Source organism: Solanum lycopersicum, chromosome 4, assembly GCF_036512215.1.
Source record: "Solanum lycopersicum chromosome 4, SLM_r2.1".
Lineage (NCBI taxonomy): Eukaryota > Viridiplantae > Streptophyta > Magnoliopsida > Solanales > Solanaceae > Solanum > Solanum lycopersicum.
Genome location: NC_090803.1, coordinates 37,923,158 through 37,939,437, shown reverse-complemented (window position 1 = coordinate 37,939,437; position 16,280 = coordinate 37,923,158). Strand labels below are relative to the sequence as shown.

General features: G+C 36.2%; 1 protein-coding gene across 2 annotated transcripts in view; it reads right to left on the bottom strand.

The window, feature by feature from the left end:
• Positions 1–16,280, bottom strand: part of LOC101263108 (uncharacterized) — a 39,516-nt gene that overhangs the window by 3,573 nt on the left and 19,663 nt on the right. For both annotated transcript variants that reach the window (XM_004237509.5, XM_026030694.2), the window contains exons 6-8: positions 11,204–11,268; positions 1,747–1,813; positions 1,432–1,614 (exon numbers count right to left, since the gene is read on the bottom strand). In XM_004237509.5, coding sequence (XP_004237557.1) covers positions 1,432–1,614; positions 1,747–1,813; positions 11,204–11,268 — 315 coding nt within the window. The remainder of the gene's footprint in view (positions 1–1,431; positions 1,615–1,746; positions 1,814–11,203; positions 11,269–16,280) is intronic.

Genomic DNA, 16,280 nt, shown 5'->3' with positions numbered 1-16,280 from the left:
AAGTTTTTCTCCTAAAACAAACAAGAGAAAATGATTTTTAAGCCCCAAAGATGATTGTTATTCGTAGATTTGACTTGCTTTTGCTTGATGCGTCATCAGTTCATTGGACAAACAGCAGAATTCTATAGTCATACACTGTGACAAATTGGAATAATACCACTACTTTCAGTCCATGCTAAGCCATCATAAACCCCCAACATCATTCATTAAAACCATACTGTTGCGAGGGAAGAGTAAAAACCCATTAGCAAATCCAAGAGAAAAAAAGGAATTCAGCAAAGAGAAAGGCATAAGGATGGGAAAGGGAGAGCATGGAGATCCTTGAGGTTTGTGGCAAAGGCACAACCTATCGTGCTACCATCCAGCCTCGCTTAAGCGGCTTCAAGATGAATGTGGAAATACTAAAAAAACAATCCTCTTCAGGTTTATCACCTATGATCAATTGGCTATCAGAAGTCAAGAAGGCATTTCGTTCAAAATTTTCTATTATTTTCTTGTCTATAATAATATTACCAAATCCGGTTAGGTTTTTCATTCATATCAGCCCCTCTAAACAATTCTAAATGCTTGATAGAAAAGGACAACCATTTCTCAATAAGTTGATTCCTCTGTCCCAATTTATTTAACATAGTTTGATAGGAAGCAGTGTTGTAAGAAAGACTTGTAACATATAAACTACATATTTTATTAAATGGCAGAACTACCATTATACTGAACTATTTGTTTTGTATCCTGTGGGACCAACAAGAAGCTATGTCAATTGCAATGAGAAAGTAAAAATTATCTAGTCTCAAAAAGAGAAGAACTGATCTTTCTCGAACAAATAAAAGAGGAAAAGTTCCAAACGAGTAGTACAGGGAGAATACCAAACAAAACAGAAAGGAAAAAGTCCCGAAGTGAAAGCTACCTACAATCCTCAACTTTCAAATCCACCAAAACAAAGGAAGCAATGATCCTGGGCATACCATCCAATCACATTAGACAAAATAAAGGAACACTTCTTTGATCCAAATATCAGAAGTGCTATTCACTAACGTGTGCAGTTCTCTGGTATCATATGTACTCTTATGCTAAAAGGTTGTGAATTCCACTTGAGAGGTAAGATAACTAGGAATGAAAACTTGTGGTGAAGAAATAAAGAAGATACTAGATTGCTTCAAGTTTCTTGAACTTTTTTAAATTTTGTCACCTATACAATTCCCCAAGATGAATGTCTAAAGCTAATGATCTAAACAATTTAACCAGAGATATGTGATCATTCGCCTAATCAAAAACCTCTTTATAGAGTGGCAAACTCTTTGAAGCAGTACAATTTGTCTTGAAGAATGCCTAGACCAATAGAAACTGCAAGCTAATACACAAGCACAAACTTCGTGAAAGTTATGTCACAACTGACACATATAATATTGTAAGTAAGACTAACAGGCTAACCTGGAACTGCTGGAACTTTTCTCCATCGGCAGTCAATTGCAACCGTAAGTTCTTCTCTGTTGCCAGTAATTGCGACACTTGGTCAGCATAAATTTTCATCTGGGACTGTTCCTGCTGTGATTTCTCCTCGTGTTGCTTAATTTTCAAATCAGCAAGCTGAAGTTCAAGACTCTTTTGCTTCATCTGCAAAGAGAAAGGTATTCATCAGGCCCTTGATCAAAAAGGAAAAGCCTTGGAGAAAAATATTAAAATCCGCAAAGATGTTTTATGATCTCAATACTACTAGGAAATTGAATAAGAGCAAATGTGAATCACCTTGTTTGCAAATTGATTTTCAGAGAGAGTATACTGATCTGCAAGTTGCTTCAACTTGCTCTTTAACCTGCAGTTATTAAAGGAAAACAGAAGTATTCAAAAGGTAATCTTAAAATGAACTTACACTAAAATGACCCCAGTTTTATGTTCAAGCAATTCATAAAATTGTTTAATTTTCCACAACTAAGCCCAACTAACAGCAAAAAATTATTGCCATAAGTATCACATGCCAGTCCAAAGGAGAGTGGCGATGGTATGTATGAATAAAGCAGGATAAAAGCACCTTGTTTTGACAGGGAAATCACACTAGACTTGAGAAGACAACTCATGACAGAACATCCACTCTTTAAGAAAAAAAGCAACCCTGGCCGTGAACATTGACAAACACAGTGCTTCTTTTATAAAGTAATAATATTGTCGATGTTGGAATACCCAGTATACAAGTGGTATACAAAAGAGAAAAAAGAAATTTTTTAACAAGATATGATTTACTACAAATAATGCCTAATCGAACGCACTAATTGAGACTCTTGAGCACCAATAATTTATCCAATAAAAAGCTCTCAAGTAAGCAAAATCATTTTTCACTCATACAAATGCTCTTCCATAATAACTTCCCCTCCAAAATTCTCACATAGAGGGAAAAGGGATACATCCCATGCTTAGATCTTCCACCTGCATCACATTTTTAACTATAGCCAACATCGACCATGGGAACAAATAGACCCATGTCACTCTCGAAGTCCAACTAAAAGTTGTCTGAAACTTGTATCCTCTATTAAAAGTAACCTGCTTAGTAAGATATCACCGAGAACAATTTTCTCCCACTAGCGTTCCATTATCAAGTGTAATATTCTGACAGTGTGATGTTTTGCTTACAGAGTAATACCCAAAAAAATTGAATTGCATCTATCACCACTTGTAGATTTCTTCTTGAGCCTCAATTCAAATAAGCAGTGATATTGTGTTCTACGGACATGAAATATCATCATATTGTTCTTAAACATGTCACATATTGTTGGAAAAGAAACTCTGAAGATACCATTACCACACCACATGTGCTTTTGAAAACTGTTAGAATCCTAGGAACATTCTATAGCAGATGTGTAAATATAGTAGGTAGCTTGATTTACTCCTAGTTTTACTCTAGCTTGATTTGATATTAATTTGTATTGATTTCCTTCACTTTTTAGGACATGTATACTTAGCTATTTAAACGCAATAGCTTATGGGAATACCAAACGGAGTTCTCTCTCAAACTCTTCTCTTCTCACATGGTATCCGAAGTTTTTTTAGTGAGAAAACAAGAATTATAAGAGAACAAAATTGCGGAGAATTCTTTTTCCAGCAAAACCTCCTCTGTTTCGCGACTCCAACACTTTCTGGGGGGTGTTGTGCATATATGAGTATCACCATTACAATCAGAATCCTCGCGGCTTATGCTGTTTCTTCAGCCACTTTTCTGGCATTTTTTTCCAGTAACTTTTTCTGACAAGATAGCAAGCAGTTCTCCAGTTTCCCAAATCTGTTCTTCAGGTTTTTTCCCCAGAATTTACTTTATTTTTAACACTAATAGATCTATTTTTCATGTCTCTCAGATCCGATATGTTTAGCAGTAAACCTGTGAGTTCCAGTAACCCAAACCATGGCATCACCACAAAACCTTTGACAGGTTGTGCAAACTATTTATCTTGGTCCTCCTCTCTTCAGTTATAGTCTGTGTTGTGAAATGTGACAAAAAGAGCACTTAAAGGGTGAAGCGAGCCAAGGCGCAAGCACTGCACTTTTATCCTCTAAATCAAAGCGCTGCTGAAAAAGTGAGCACTTCAGTAGGCAAAGAGATAAGCGCGCTTAGAGCAAAGGCGACCAAAAGCTCGCTTAAATGAGATAAGAACATTATCAAATACCAAGAAAAAAACTTTAGAAAAGCTCTCAGGCACTTATCTCAAGACAATTTCCTACGGGCCCTTCCGGTCCTTAGGAAGACATAATCCGGTGAACTTCCTTTGGTGGAAAACCCAATTCCTTTTTTTTTCTTCCATATTCTTTCTTTCCCACGGATAACAAAATATATTTCAGACTTGGGGTCAAATCATACAATTACTGAGTCTAGAAACACAAAAGGAAACTGGTTTGAGTAGGTGGAGAGTGTGAAACTTACACATCAGGAAAATAAAGCTGTGCAGGGATGCTTTATAATGGATATGCAAAAGGCTAGGGGAGGCTTCTGGCATTGAAGGTCATTTAAGACATGGAGATGCAAGGACATTTACCTACATTTATTGCTCATTGAAGTTCAATAAATACGGTAGGTTCATCTCAATCATTGTGGCTAATGGCCATGAACGTTTGGTGATTATTCTGCCAGAAAACATCTTTAATGAAGGTTGGGCTGGCCTATCAAAAAAATTGAAAGCTTCATCATTCAGGAGGCAGGACATGTCACTGAGAAACAGGGAATTCTGCATTTATGAGGCTCAGGGAAGAGGACAGTTACAAGGAGGTCACTCAAAGGAGAAAATGGAGGGCCATATCTGATAGGAGAGCAGAAAATCAGAAGGAGACACTCTGTGAAGAAGAAGGGGTCCTTAGCAGATGTCTGGAGGGAAGCTTCCCAGACGATGACGAAATTCCCTCACGGAACGAAGTCAGAAGGTGGGTTATTCAAACGTGGAAAGACATCCATAATGTTAACATTTACGACATGAATGGTATCAGTTTCTTTTCGAGTTCCAATCAAGAAATGAAGCAGAGCATATTGTTATGGGGAAGTGGAGAAGAAAGAATAATCATTTACAGATGGAATGGTGGTCTCCCAAAGCAGGAACGGCGCAAGCTGACTTCAAGTTTGATTGGTTTTGGGTTCGGATTTTAGGTCTTCCTCTGCATCTCGGGACAGACAAGGTGATGAAACAAATGGGTGACCAATGTGGGGGTGGTTGGAGACAAAGGAAACCACCCTAAAGAAACATCTCCTATGGGCCAGAATCAGTGTTAAGGGTTCTAGGGAGAAAATTCCGACGGAAATTGAGATTGAAGATGGAGATGCTACCAGTATGGTGTGAAGCTCCGGCAAGATTAAAAAAAAGAAGGGGGAGAAACACTCTGATCGATATGTCAGCGGTTTGACTTATGGGGAAGTACTTTGTAGAGGGAGACTTACAATAGAGATGCAAGAGATATTAAGGGAAGGCAAAGAGAGCTTCGTCCAGAAGTCAATCATAATAGGGGTCTTGTACCGCTGGATAAATGTGCGCATGTGACTTGTGAAAATTCATTTGGAAAAAGGTATGTGGAACCCCTGGTAGAGAGTCCGGGTCAATTTTTATCTTGTTCAAAGTGTAGTGGGGTTGGGAAGCTACAATGACCTATTTTACAGAGCCTTTTATCTGGGATATTTTCAACGGCAGAATCTATATGGAGAATTTCATGACATCTTCTACAGAGCTTGAAGAACTCATGAGAGCGACTCAGAATCCTTATCCACCGAACAACATCACAATTGAATCGACATGCAGCGTGCAGTTGATCCTTCAGAGTATGTGGAGGAGACAATACTTCCCTTAGATTGCAAGAAAAGGGTGAATACAAGGTATGATCAATAAGTTTACACAGGAGACCCTCCAAGGACCAATTGGAATTTTTGGATTAGCTTCTTCATATTGCCAGTGATGACTCTCTGTCAGAGGAAGCCATTCATGACAGAGTTTCTTTATGGGTGCAAGCAAAGGTCCTTAGACTAGCAGATTATTTGGTACTGCCTTCGAAGGATGTGATAAAGACTCCTTTTGAATTATTTCTGAAAATTGATGAAAAGAGGGAATTCTTCCAGCAAAATATGGAGAAACACATAAATGGCAATAACTCCAATATCATCCCAAGGGAAGTGAGGAATTTGACTTTTAATGTGAATTTTAAAGATGGCGAACCGAGAAGTAGGGGGGAGAAAAACAACTTCAAGTGATCAATGTTTAAAGTTGTAACATGGAATGTTACAATGAGAATAAAAGAAGATTAAGGACCTGTTTGGATTGGCTTTTGGCTTATGACTTATAAGCCAAAAGCCATAAGTTAGGATTTCTAACTTATGGTTTTTGCCTTATTTTTGTTATTTTGGCTTTAAAAATAAGTGCTTATAAGCACTTTTTAACTTTACCCAAACACTTCAAAACTGTTTAAAAGCTATTTAAGCTTAAAAGCACCTAAAATAAGTCAATCCAAACACACACTAATTCGGAGCCTACTTCAACAGTGGTGTGCAGATATATACGTGCTAGTGGAAACAAAATTGACAGGAGCAGATACACAATTGATCAAACAATTGTGGTTCAACCGATGGCTGGGAGAATTACGCTCAGAGGTTGTAGGGAGAAGAGGGAGTATAGCAGTGCTATGGGACAGGAGAATGTGGAAAGGTGAATTGGTGGATACTTCTAGGCAAATAATCACATGAAGATTTGAAGGCATTAATACACACTTAAGTTGGTTCCTTAGTTTAATTTATGCTGACTGTAACAAAGTCATCAGAAGGGAGTTGTGGAGGGATCTAATCAATCTAAAGAACACATGCACAGGTCCTTGGTGGGGATTTCAATGTGACAAGATACCCCACGGAGAGATCAAGTGGACAGAGGTCAACAGGGGGCTATGTCTGACTTCACAGATTGGATAAATGAAATGGAGCTAATTGACCCTACTTTATATGGAGGATTGTACACCTGGAGAAGGGGTGAAAAACACTCGACTGCTTCTAGATTGGATAGACTTCTTTACTCTCATCATTGGGACGACTTTTCCTCACAAATCAGACAGTCTTCTACCGAGACTAGAGTCTGATCACAATCCAGTGTTGCTACTTGCGGGAAGCTAAACTTGAAGAAATCTTATTTCAAGTTTGAATAATGGTGGACGCAATTACAAGGTTTCAAGAGAAGATAAACGATTGGTGGTGCTCCTTCTCAGTAAATGGGACCCCCTCTTTTGTCTCAGCTTCCAAACTGAAGTTACTGAAAGGAAAGTTGAAACAATGAGTAAGCGAACAGAGTCAACTTGAAACAAAAGAAGGAAGAGATACTCAATCAAATTGCTGGTTTGGAAATTCAAGAAGTTCGTTTTTCTAGGGAGTTTGATGAAGTTTCCAGGAATGAGGAGATATCTTGAAGACAAATGTCAAGAATTCAATGGCTCAAACATGGAGACAAGAACACCAAGTACTTCCATAGGATGGCCACAGATACAAAAGAATAAACTCAATTGAAAAAGAGTTGACTGATACCGAAGGATTGGTTACAAAGATAGTTCGAGGAGAAGAAGTGCTAGAAGAAATCAAATTGTGTGCAAGCTAGACATTGAGAAGGCATATGATCATGTCAACTAATGTTTTTGCTCAATATGATTAAAAAATGGGGTTTGGTGAGAGGTGGTTAAGATGGATTGAGGTATGTATAAAAACTATTAGGTTCTCCATTCTGATAAATGGAGAACCTACTGGTTTCTTCCCTCAGGGAGACCTGTGTCCCCTTTCCTTTTCATTATAACATGAAAGGATTCGATAGTATGATGAGGGTGGCTACTAAAAACTCATTGTTGCAAGGATTCAAAGTAGGCAGTTTCTCAAGGGTGGATATGCAGATTTATCACTTGCTTTATGCTGACGACACTATCATATTTTGTGGAGTTGAGGAACAAATTAGAACTGTCAGAAGGATATTGGTAGTCTTTGAGGTGGTCTCAGGCTTGGCAGTCAATTGGAGGAAGAATTGTATATATCCCAACAAAGAGGTTACCAGACCTTAACAAACATTTTGGGGTGCAGAATTGAAAAACTCCCAACTGTTTACCTAGGTATGCCACTTCGAAACAACCATAAAGAGCTAGTGATATTTTTTTGAAATTGGTAATTGATCATAAAGAGCTAGTGATATGGGATGGTATAATTGAAAAAAATTGAGAAGAAGCTGGCAAACTGTAAATCTCAATATCTATCCTTCGGTGGGAGAACCATAAACTTGTACTATTCCCTATGCTGGCCAAAATGGAAGAAAGACTTGAAAAATTAAGGAGTGATTTTCTTTGGTCAGAAATCAAGGAAGGTAAAAGAAGAATACATCTTGTCAAATGGCAAATGCTTTGCTGAGTAGAAGGGGGGGGGGGGGGGGAGGGGGGGTTAGACCACCTCCAATCCCATTCTATTTTACTCTTCATTCTCTATATTTGGAGAGTAAAATAGAGAATTGGGTCTCCAACCACTCTCTAAAAAGCACTCTATTCTTTATTTATAGAGAGGTGAATAGTAGTTCTCCAAATTATTCACCTCTCTATTTCACTTTTTCATTATTTTAATGTTATTTCTACTATTTGTAACTAACATTTTATTTGTCATATAACGCTAAATTAAATTTCTAATGTTCGTAATTCTTATTAAATATAATATAACATCTTAAAAAATATATTATTTAGTAGATACTACTTTCATCCCAAATTAACAATATTTTAAATATATATTTTTTTAATTTTTGTCACTTTGAGAGATAATTTGATATTATTATCATTATTGATTTTCACTATGAAGAATGCACGAAATTTAAATGATAAAATGAAAATTTTAATTTAAAAATATAATACATGACATAATGATTTAAATAAAAGATAACAATACAATACATAACATAATGATCTATAAAATCACAACAATAATTAAGTAATCCGGTAGGTCATCTTTTAAGTTTAACAATATGCTTGTGATTGCGGTTGTGCTTGCTGATTTCTTTTTTCAATTATTCGTAGTTGTTCTTTAAAATTTAGAATAAAATATAATTTTATACAAAATAAAGACTTTTAAAAAAATAATAATTTTATATTACACAAAAATTATATAGGGTGATTATTTTGAAAAAAGAAAGAACTGATTATATTATGAAATAAGAAAATGAAATTGAAATAGAAATAATAATATAATATTGAGGAGAGAGAATAAGATTCTTTTTTAGAGAGTAAAATGGAGAATTGGGTTGGAGTTGATTGTCTGAAAAAATAGAAAACTATATATTTGGAGAGTAAAATAAAGTGCAGGGTTGGAGATGCCCTTAGGGTAAGAAACTTGGGGCTACACAACAAGTGCTTATTGGTAAAATGGTTGTGGAGGTTCAGAAGAGAGGATCAAGCACTTTGGAAGGAAGTTATCAGTAACAAGTACGGCCAGAATACCCCATGGCTTTTCGATATGGTGACTATCGTTATGGTGTCTCAGTGTGGAGAACTATCAGAAATATATGGAGTCAACTACAACACAATATTAGATACAAACTGGGGAATGGGACCAGGCTTCTTTGGATCACTGGATTTGTCTGAACTCCTTGATGTCTACCTATTCAGATATATATATCCTCAGCTCTTCTCCAGATGCAATGGTAAATTAGGTACGATCTGAACAAGGGTGGAGTTTCAGCTTCAGAAGGTTACTAAATGACCGGGAGATAGGGACAATAGCCGAGATGCTAGAAACACTAGATGATTTCAAGGGCACATCGGAAGTTGATATAATGATTTGGAAAAACAATCATGATGGTATGTTGTCAGTCAGCAGACTGTACAATAGGAATGTGAAGGAACTTTCCGGGGAAATCTCTGGACCATGGGAGTAAGGTATGGAAAAATAAAGTTTCAACTAAAGTGAGGTGTTTCTCATGGCTAGTGGCTAAAAGGGCATGCGTAACTCATGCGAAGCTACAGAGAAGAGGCTTTGAAATAGCTTCCTGGTTTACTGTGTAATCAGACAAATGAGACTAATAATAGCCATCTATTCCTCCATTGCAAAGTCACTGCTAAATTATGAGCCATTTTTCAAAACAGAACAGACACAAACTGGACAATGTCAGAACACATTGCAGACCTTTTAGTTGTTGGGTGAAAAGAGGGGGGAGTAAGAGCCAGAAAAAATAGTGGGACATGATACCCTCTTGTATATGGTGGACTATTTGGAGAGAAAAAAACAAGAGGTGTATTGAAAGTTGAAACTACCGCAAAATCAGTGCAAAAGATCAAATGGTGTTGTATGAATTCTTTCTATTTGGTGTAAAGAGGAGTATATAGAGGATGCTGTACAGATTTTAAATTTTTTCTCTGCTTTATGAGTTTAGTAGCAATTTCTTGAGTTGGTCTATTTTGGGTCACTGATGTAAATCTTTTTGATGGTTGCCAGCATACCCTCAATGCTGAGGAATACAATTTTACCTTTATTAAAAAAAATAAAAAAAATAAAAAGAGATAAGCGCTAGTTAGGGTTTTTTCAAAAATATATGTTAGGTTTTTTCTTTAATTTTTGTAAGTATACTGGGGCAACCCCTTTCCAATTATTTTCCCTCTTTAAGGGACTGCTGCTACACTCTACAGGTTAATTCTCTTCTTCTCTTTGGTCGACTGCTGCTCTGTTTTTTTCTCTTCTCTTTGGTCACTGCTGCTCTGTTTTTTTTCTTTCTTCCTTTTGGTGGCTGCTGCTATGTTATGTCTCTGTATATTTTTTTCCTTTGTTTTATTGTTGTTCTGTGACCGAGTTACTGTTGCTCTATTCGTAATACTATCCTCTGCTCTTTTTTCTTTTTTTGTTTTGCTGGTTGCTGCTCTGTTCTGTCTCAATATTTCTTTTCCTTAGTTTTTTTGCTACTCTGTTACTGAGTTACTCTTCTATTTTGCTTGTCGCAAGTTGTATTTTCTTATTCAATGTCACAATGAAGAATAGGAGTTTGATCCTTCGTGATTTGGCCATGTATTTGCTTTATATGTTATATCTTATGAGGAGTATCGACTACCAACTTACTTTTTAATCTGGAAATATGTTACCTCTATTTAGTTATTTAATATTTTTTTATTTTATACTAAATACCGCTTTATATAGAAAAAAGTTAATGCTTCGCTTCACACTTCTCACTTCAGCGAAGCAAGCCCGTGTCGTTTTTTCTGCTTCTCGCTTCCCAAAACATCGGCTATGGTGCAAGCGACAAGGTGTTCGAGATCACTTGGTTACACAGGCCAAGGATAATGCTAAAACTGATAAGGGCGAATGGGTGAAGATTGATGATGCTCAATTGTGTAGTCCGTCATGGAAATCTATTGATTCAAATTTGATCCCATTGTTTCGACCATTCCAACGCTTTCTTTTAAACTCTATGTTTTGAATTACAAGTCATCCCCCAAATCCATTAAATATGGCATCTAAACTGATTAAATGCTCTCAAATTGCCTTAGATACAACCCCCTCCTAATCCCATTATGATCAAATCATCCATAATTTCAATCAGACAATCTACTACTATTCTAATTCCCCATCCATGTCAAGCCATATGCTTTATTCCGCACCATTCCTTTTATGGTGTGCCTCATATTTATCATTGCAGGATATAAGCAAAAACATGATATTAAAGTGTTACTACAACATGATTAATAAATACTGAAATCTTACATCTCATTCTCCTTCAACTGCAATAGACATTCATCTTTTTGTTCTTCCAGCTTGCTGCTTACGTCCTAAGTAGGAAGAAAATCAGGAAAGAACTATCATACAACAATTCAAGCTGATCCACACTTAAGAGGCAAAAAACAAACATATTACGAATTTCAGTTTCAAGAAGTGTATATTTTCCAAAGCCATGCCCACCACACAAAGGTCAATCCTTGTTTATGAAATGAGCTAACAGTTTTTATCTTTGGGTTCGATAATTTATTTTCTTCCTTGTTTTAGGATTCAATGTACGGGTAGGAAGCATGGCGTTGGTAAAGAAAAAATTGTTTTTAATTCTTGGAGGATAAACAATACAAGAATTTGTCAGTATGCAGCACAACATTACTCCAACAAACATCAGAACACAATAACGAAGAGAGTGAGGCTCTCCGCACAAAGATAACCAAAACTCAGACGTTTGCACAATGCTCATGATGTCACCTTCTTTTTTTGTGAAGTAATTGATTTCACTGCTAGCATCAAGGAGACGCCAAATAGTTACAAAAGTAGTAGCTTAGCAAAAAGGACTCATGATGTCACATCTTAACTATTCAGCATAATAACAATGAAGAGACAAATACTATGACACACATTAAACTTAAATTGGCAAAAACATCTAGAAAAACAAAGTGTTTCCACAAAGCTAAGCAATGATTTCCTTCAGCAAGCAGCGGTGGCGCATTTGCATGTTCTTGTGAAGATAATTATTAGTTTACAATATAATTACTAATATTTTTGAAACTAGTATTCCCTTTGCTTCGACTTGTTTATTTGGTTTTGACTTGGCTCAGCCACGGAGTTTAAAAAAAATAAAGAAACCTTTTGAATCTTGTGGTCTTAAGATAAAGATATGTAGAATGTACTAAAATGTCCTCTGAGACATTCCTTTGAAATGACTACAAAGTAAGAGGGTGTTTGGATTGTCTTAAAAGTTGGTAAAACCTACTTTTAAGTCAGTTTTTGACTTCTGGAAGAATTTGACACATAAAATCTTAAAAATAAGTTAGGAAGGGTTTGACAAGGTAAAAATAACTTAAAATAAGTCAAAAACCAAAAGTAGGTCTCCCCCTACTTTTTATTTTTGACTTGAAATTCATTTACGTTTGACTTTTTATTTTTGATTTAAAAGCAAGTTTTTTAAGTCAATCCAAACAGTCTCTAAGAGAAACAAATTTAAACGGGATTCAAAGAATACTTTTGACTAAATTTAGCTAATGGTTACGAAGTCAAGAATACAGTCAGGATAGAGACCAACACAACTTTATTCTTGAAAAAATTGTGGGATCATGAAGGCAGTTTGGGGAAAAGCATTTAATAGAGGCCAAAGCATTTAGTAACCTAGAGTAGCTAGGTGGGGAAGTAAAATCAATCCTTGTTCATACATAGGAGCTGAGCTTTATTAATGGGTAGGCACTATATCAATCAAAAACAGAAACCTGGCCTTTGAAACCACTGCTCACTGCTCTCCTCCCCCCTTCCCAACCCACAAAAAAGCAATGATATAGAACACCAAAGTGAAGGGCTTGTGACCTCAAAGTTTCAATCACTCTCAAACTGTTCATCAAGACTTAGTAGAAAATAAGATGACACCCAAGACATTCTATGCAGTGTCATCAAGGAGAAAATACTTTAAACTGCAAAAACAACTAATTTAATTTTAAAGTAAAAACCATGTTGATCAAGTTTAAACAAACATTTAGAATTTCTGATTCGTATTAAAACATAATTTCAAATTTCCATCTCAGATTTAGTGACTAGGTCTTATATACCATGTAATCAATTCCTACACTAACAGATTCATCTATGACATCATCTTAATGATTAATGATTTAATATAGTGTTTCCCATCTATATATCATATATGATGCCACCAAATTCAGATAAGAGTACTGGCCTCATAATTTAATATAGTTATGTTTTTAAACAGTAGTTAGGTGCATGCATTAGCTTCTTGTGCCTGCACTTAAGTGCTGCATAAGCAAAGTACAGCTACCAACCTATGCAGCACTCAACTTCACTTTCTAAGTGAGTCACAAAAACGCCTTTAAGGCTTTAAAGAACACAGTTCTACAATTAGATTAACACTTCCGGTCATCAAAAAAAAATAGATTACCACTTCAACTGAAAACTCAGCAGGAACGCATAACTAGGTTAGTGATGCTACTATCTATGAAGTTTAACCTTCTTAATCAAGTAGTCAAAATCCAGGTGCAAGAAGGTAGAACTGCTTATCACTTCCTCAGGGATGTATGCGAGCTACATCAACACACCTTTTTTCCCACCTGATCCCAAAAGGTTGTTCAATCAGATCAAGTATAGGATGTCAACGCGCGCATGCACAGCACAATCAAGGCAACCTATTGGACTGGGCATGTCACCATTCTAAAACCCTGAATAAGGTGGACCTGGCAAAAGAGAAAGCCAAGCACCAGCCTCAAACTATTTGCTAGGCAAGGTCAGAAAACTATTCAGAGTGATGACCTTAAATGAAACTTTTCTTTTGAGAAAAGGTAACTTGTGTTATAAACAAAGGAATACTCGGGACGTAATCCACTAATACTTATAATCAGAAATATAGAAGTGTTGTTGTTTTCCTATGAACTCCTTAAAAATCATATCATATATATGTATATATAAAAGTGAACCTTAGGCCCGCCTACGTGGCGCCACTACAAACCAGAATTCACTTTTAATTTATTTATTTACAAAACTAGCTTTCCCCTATCATGAAAAGTTGGGACATTAACAAAAAGTTGTGACTTTTATGAAAACTTGGACTTTTATGAAAAATTCTGACTTTTATGAAAAGTTGTGACTTGTATAAAAAGTTGCGACTTTTATGAAAAGTTGTGACTTTAATGAAGAGTTGCGACTTTTATGAAAAATTGTGACTTTTATTAAAGGTTGTGACCATTTTGAACAGTTGAAACTTTTCTAAATAGTTGTAACCTTTCCGATACGAAACAATAAATATTTGTTCATACTACCATTTGTTGTCATTTGTTGTCTATAGATAGAGAGATTTCCTCTCATTTCAAAACAATGAAAATTCTGAAGCTCTTCTTCTTTTTTAGTATTAAATATTTGAGTATTTTACTCATGTTGAGCGGCACAGTGACACCACTTTTATGTAAGATAATATAGTAATTTAGCTGTAGTGACTGATAGGTTTTGTGTATTTTTCTTTTTATACTCTGTGATATTAAATACCCGTGCAAAGCGCGGGTAATTTTACTGGTTCTAAGATACTAGGGGTATCCTCATGTTCATGAGGATATTCATGTTTACACCAAAAATAGGAAAGATCTAAACAATTCAGCTTCATCTTCTCCATAGAGCAGCTCTTGTTTTAAAAACAACGTTGATTCCTTTACGGTCAAATAGTCCACCAAATGCAGGCCGGGACAATCTTCTATCTCTCCCTGTGTACCGACTAATTTCCACTTAATGAAACTGTTAACACCCTAAATACTTGGACAAATGGTTTCCTTGATGCACCTGCATTCAGGAAGTCAAGCAGCATACCCAATTCCACATGGAGAATTTACTGTAATGGAGTTGGAAATTATGGGGGAATGGACACTCGTCAAACTAGTGTGTCCAGCATGAGTAGAGACGGATTGACACAATGCTACGCAAATAAAAAATTCTTCTATCCCTTCTTCTTTACACCAAAAATAAAAAGTAGTCAAGCAGGTTCTTCTATCCCTTCTTCTTTACACCAAAAATAAAATGTAGTCAAGCAGTTCCATTCGACTTTCTCTATTGAATTTGCTTTGTTATCATAGCATCTGCTATTTCTTTCTTTCCAAATACACCACCAAATGCATGATGGTATTATACTCCACTTTTTCTTAGATTTTCTCCCCCTCTGCTGATCCAACAACTAAGTAGATCTGTTGTATACTCAGGCATAATCCATTATGTATGTGTTAACCCAAATAAAAGGTTCCACAATTGTGTTGTCACTTTACAATGGAGGAACACATGGTTGTTTGTTTCCTCAGCCTCATTATAGAGAGAGTACCAAGAGGCAATATAGAAACCCCTCCTTTTCAGTTTCTCATGAGTGGAACATGCTCTTCTGGTAACCAACCAAGAGAAACACTTTACCTTGGTTAGCACCTGGTTCCTCCAAATCTACTTACAAGGACAAGCTTGCCACCTAGATGCTCCTTCACCTCCAAACCCATGGCAGGGCCCCACGCAAATCAAATTTGAGGAGTCACTAGAAAGACGAACGGAGCTACGCCAATAAAATTTGAGGAGTCACCGGAAAGACACGATGCTATGGAACACAGATATGAGAAAGTAGTTCAAAAAAATCCACGGTACTGCAAATTAAATATAAGAAGGTATTCATGGAGATGCACGGTGCTACGCAGATCAAATATGAGAAAGTAGTCATTGAAAAGATGCACGGTGCTACGCAAATTGGATATAATATGAGAAAGTAGTCACTCAAAAAGATGTCATGGTGCTACACAAATCATATATGAAAAAGTAGTCACCAGAAAGATAGCAAAGTACTATGCAAACAGCAAATCGAATACAAGAAAGTAGTCACTGAGAAAATAGCCCGATACTTTTTTAAAAAATTTTTGATAAAGAAAATGGCGCGATACTACCCAAATTAGAAATGAGAAAATAGCCACTGAAAAGATACACTGCGACCGAACTTTTGCAAACGGAATTATTGGTTAGACGGGCGGCATATATAGGTAATAGCTGCCCGCTGGCAGCGGAAGTTCTTTTTCTATTTATACAAGATCGTAGAGGCTATGATACCACATGACGAATACGCAAGAAGAATATTATTGAATTGTGTATCTACATATTTACATAGAGACCATTTTATAGACACTGCAATATAATCCATGATCAAGTAGGAAACTATATATTATATTCCCATTTCTTTTTTTTAATAAAGGTAAAGTTGTATTAGTAAGCATTAAGGATATGCTGGAGACCTCCAAAACATGGTTTCCAACAAGAGAAAAAACAAAAAGGCTAATAGATTACAAATAGCCTATAAAAT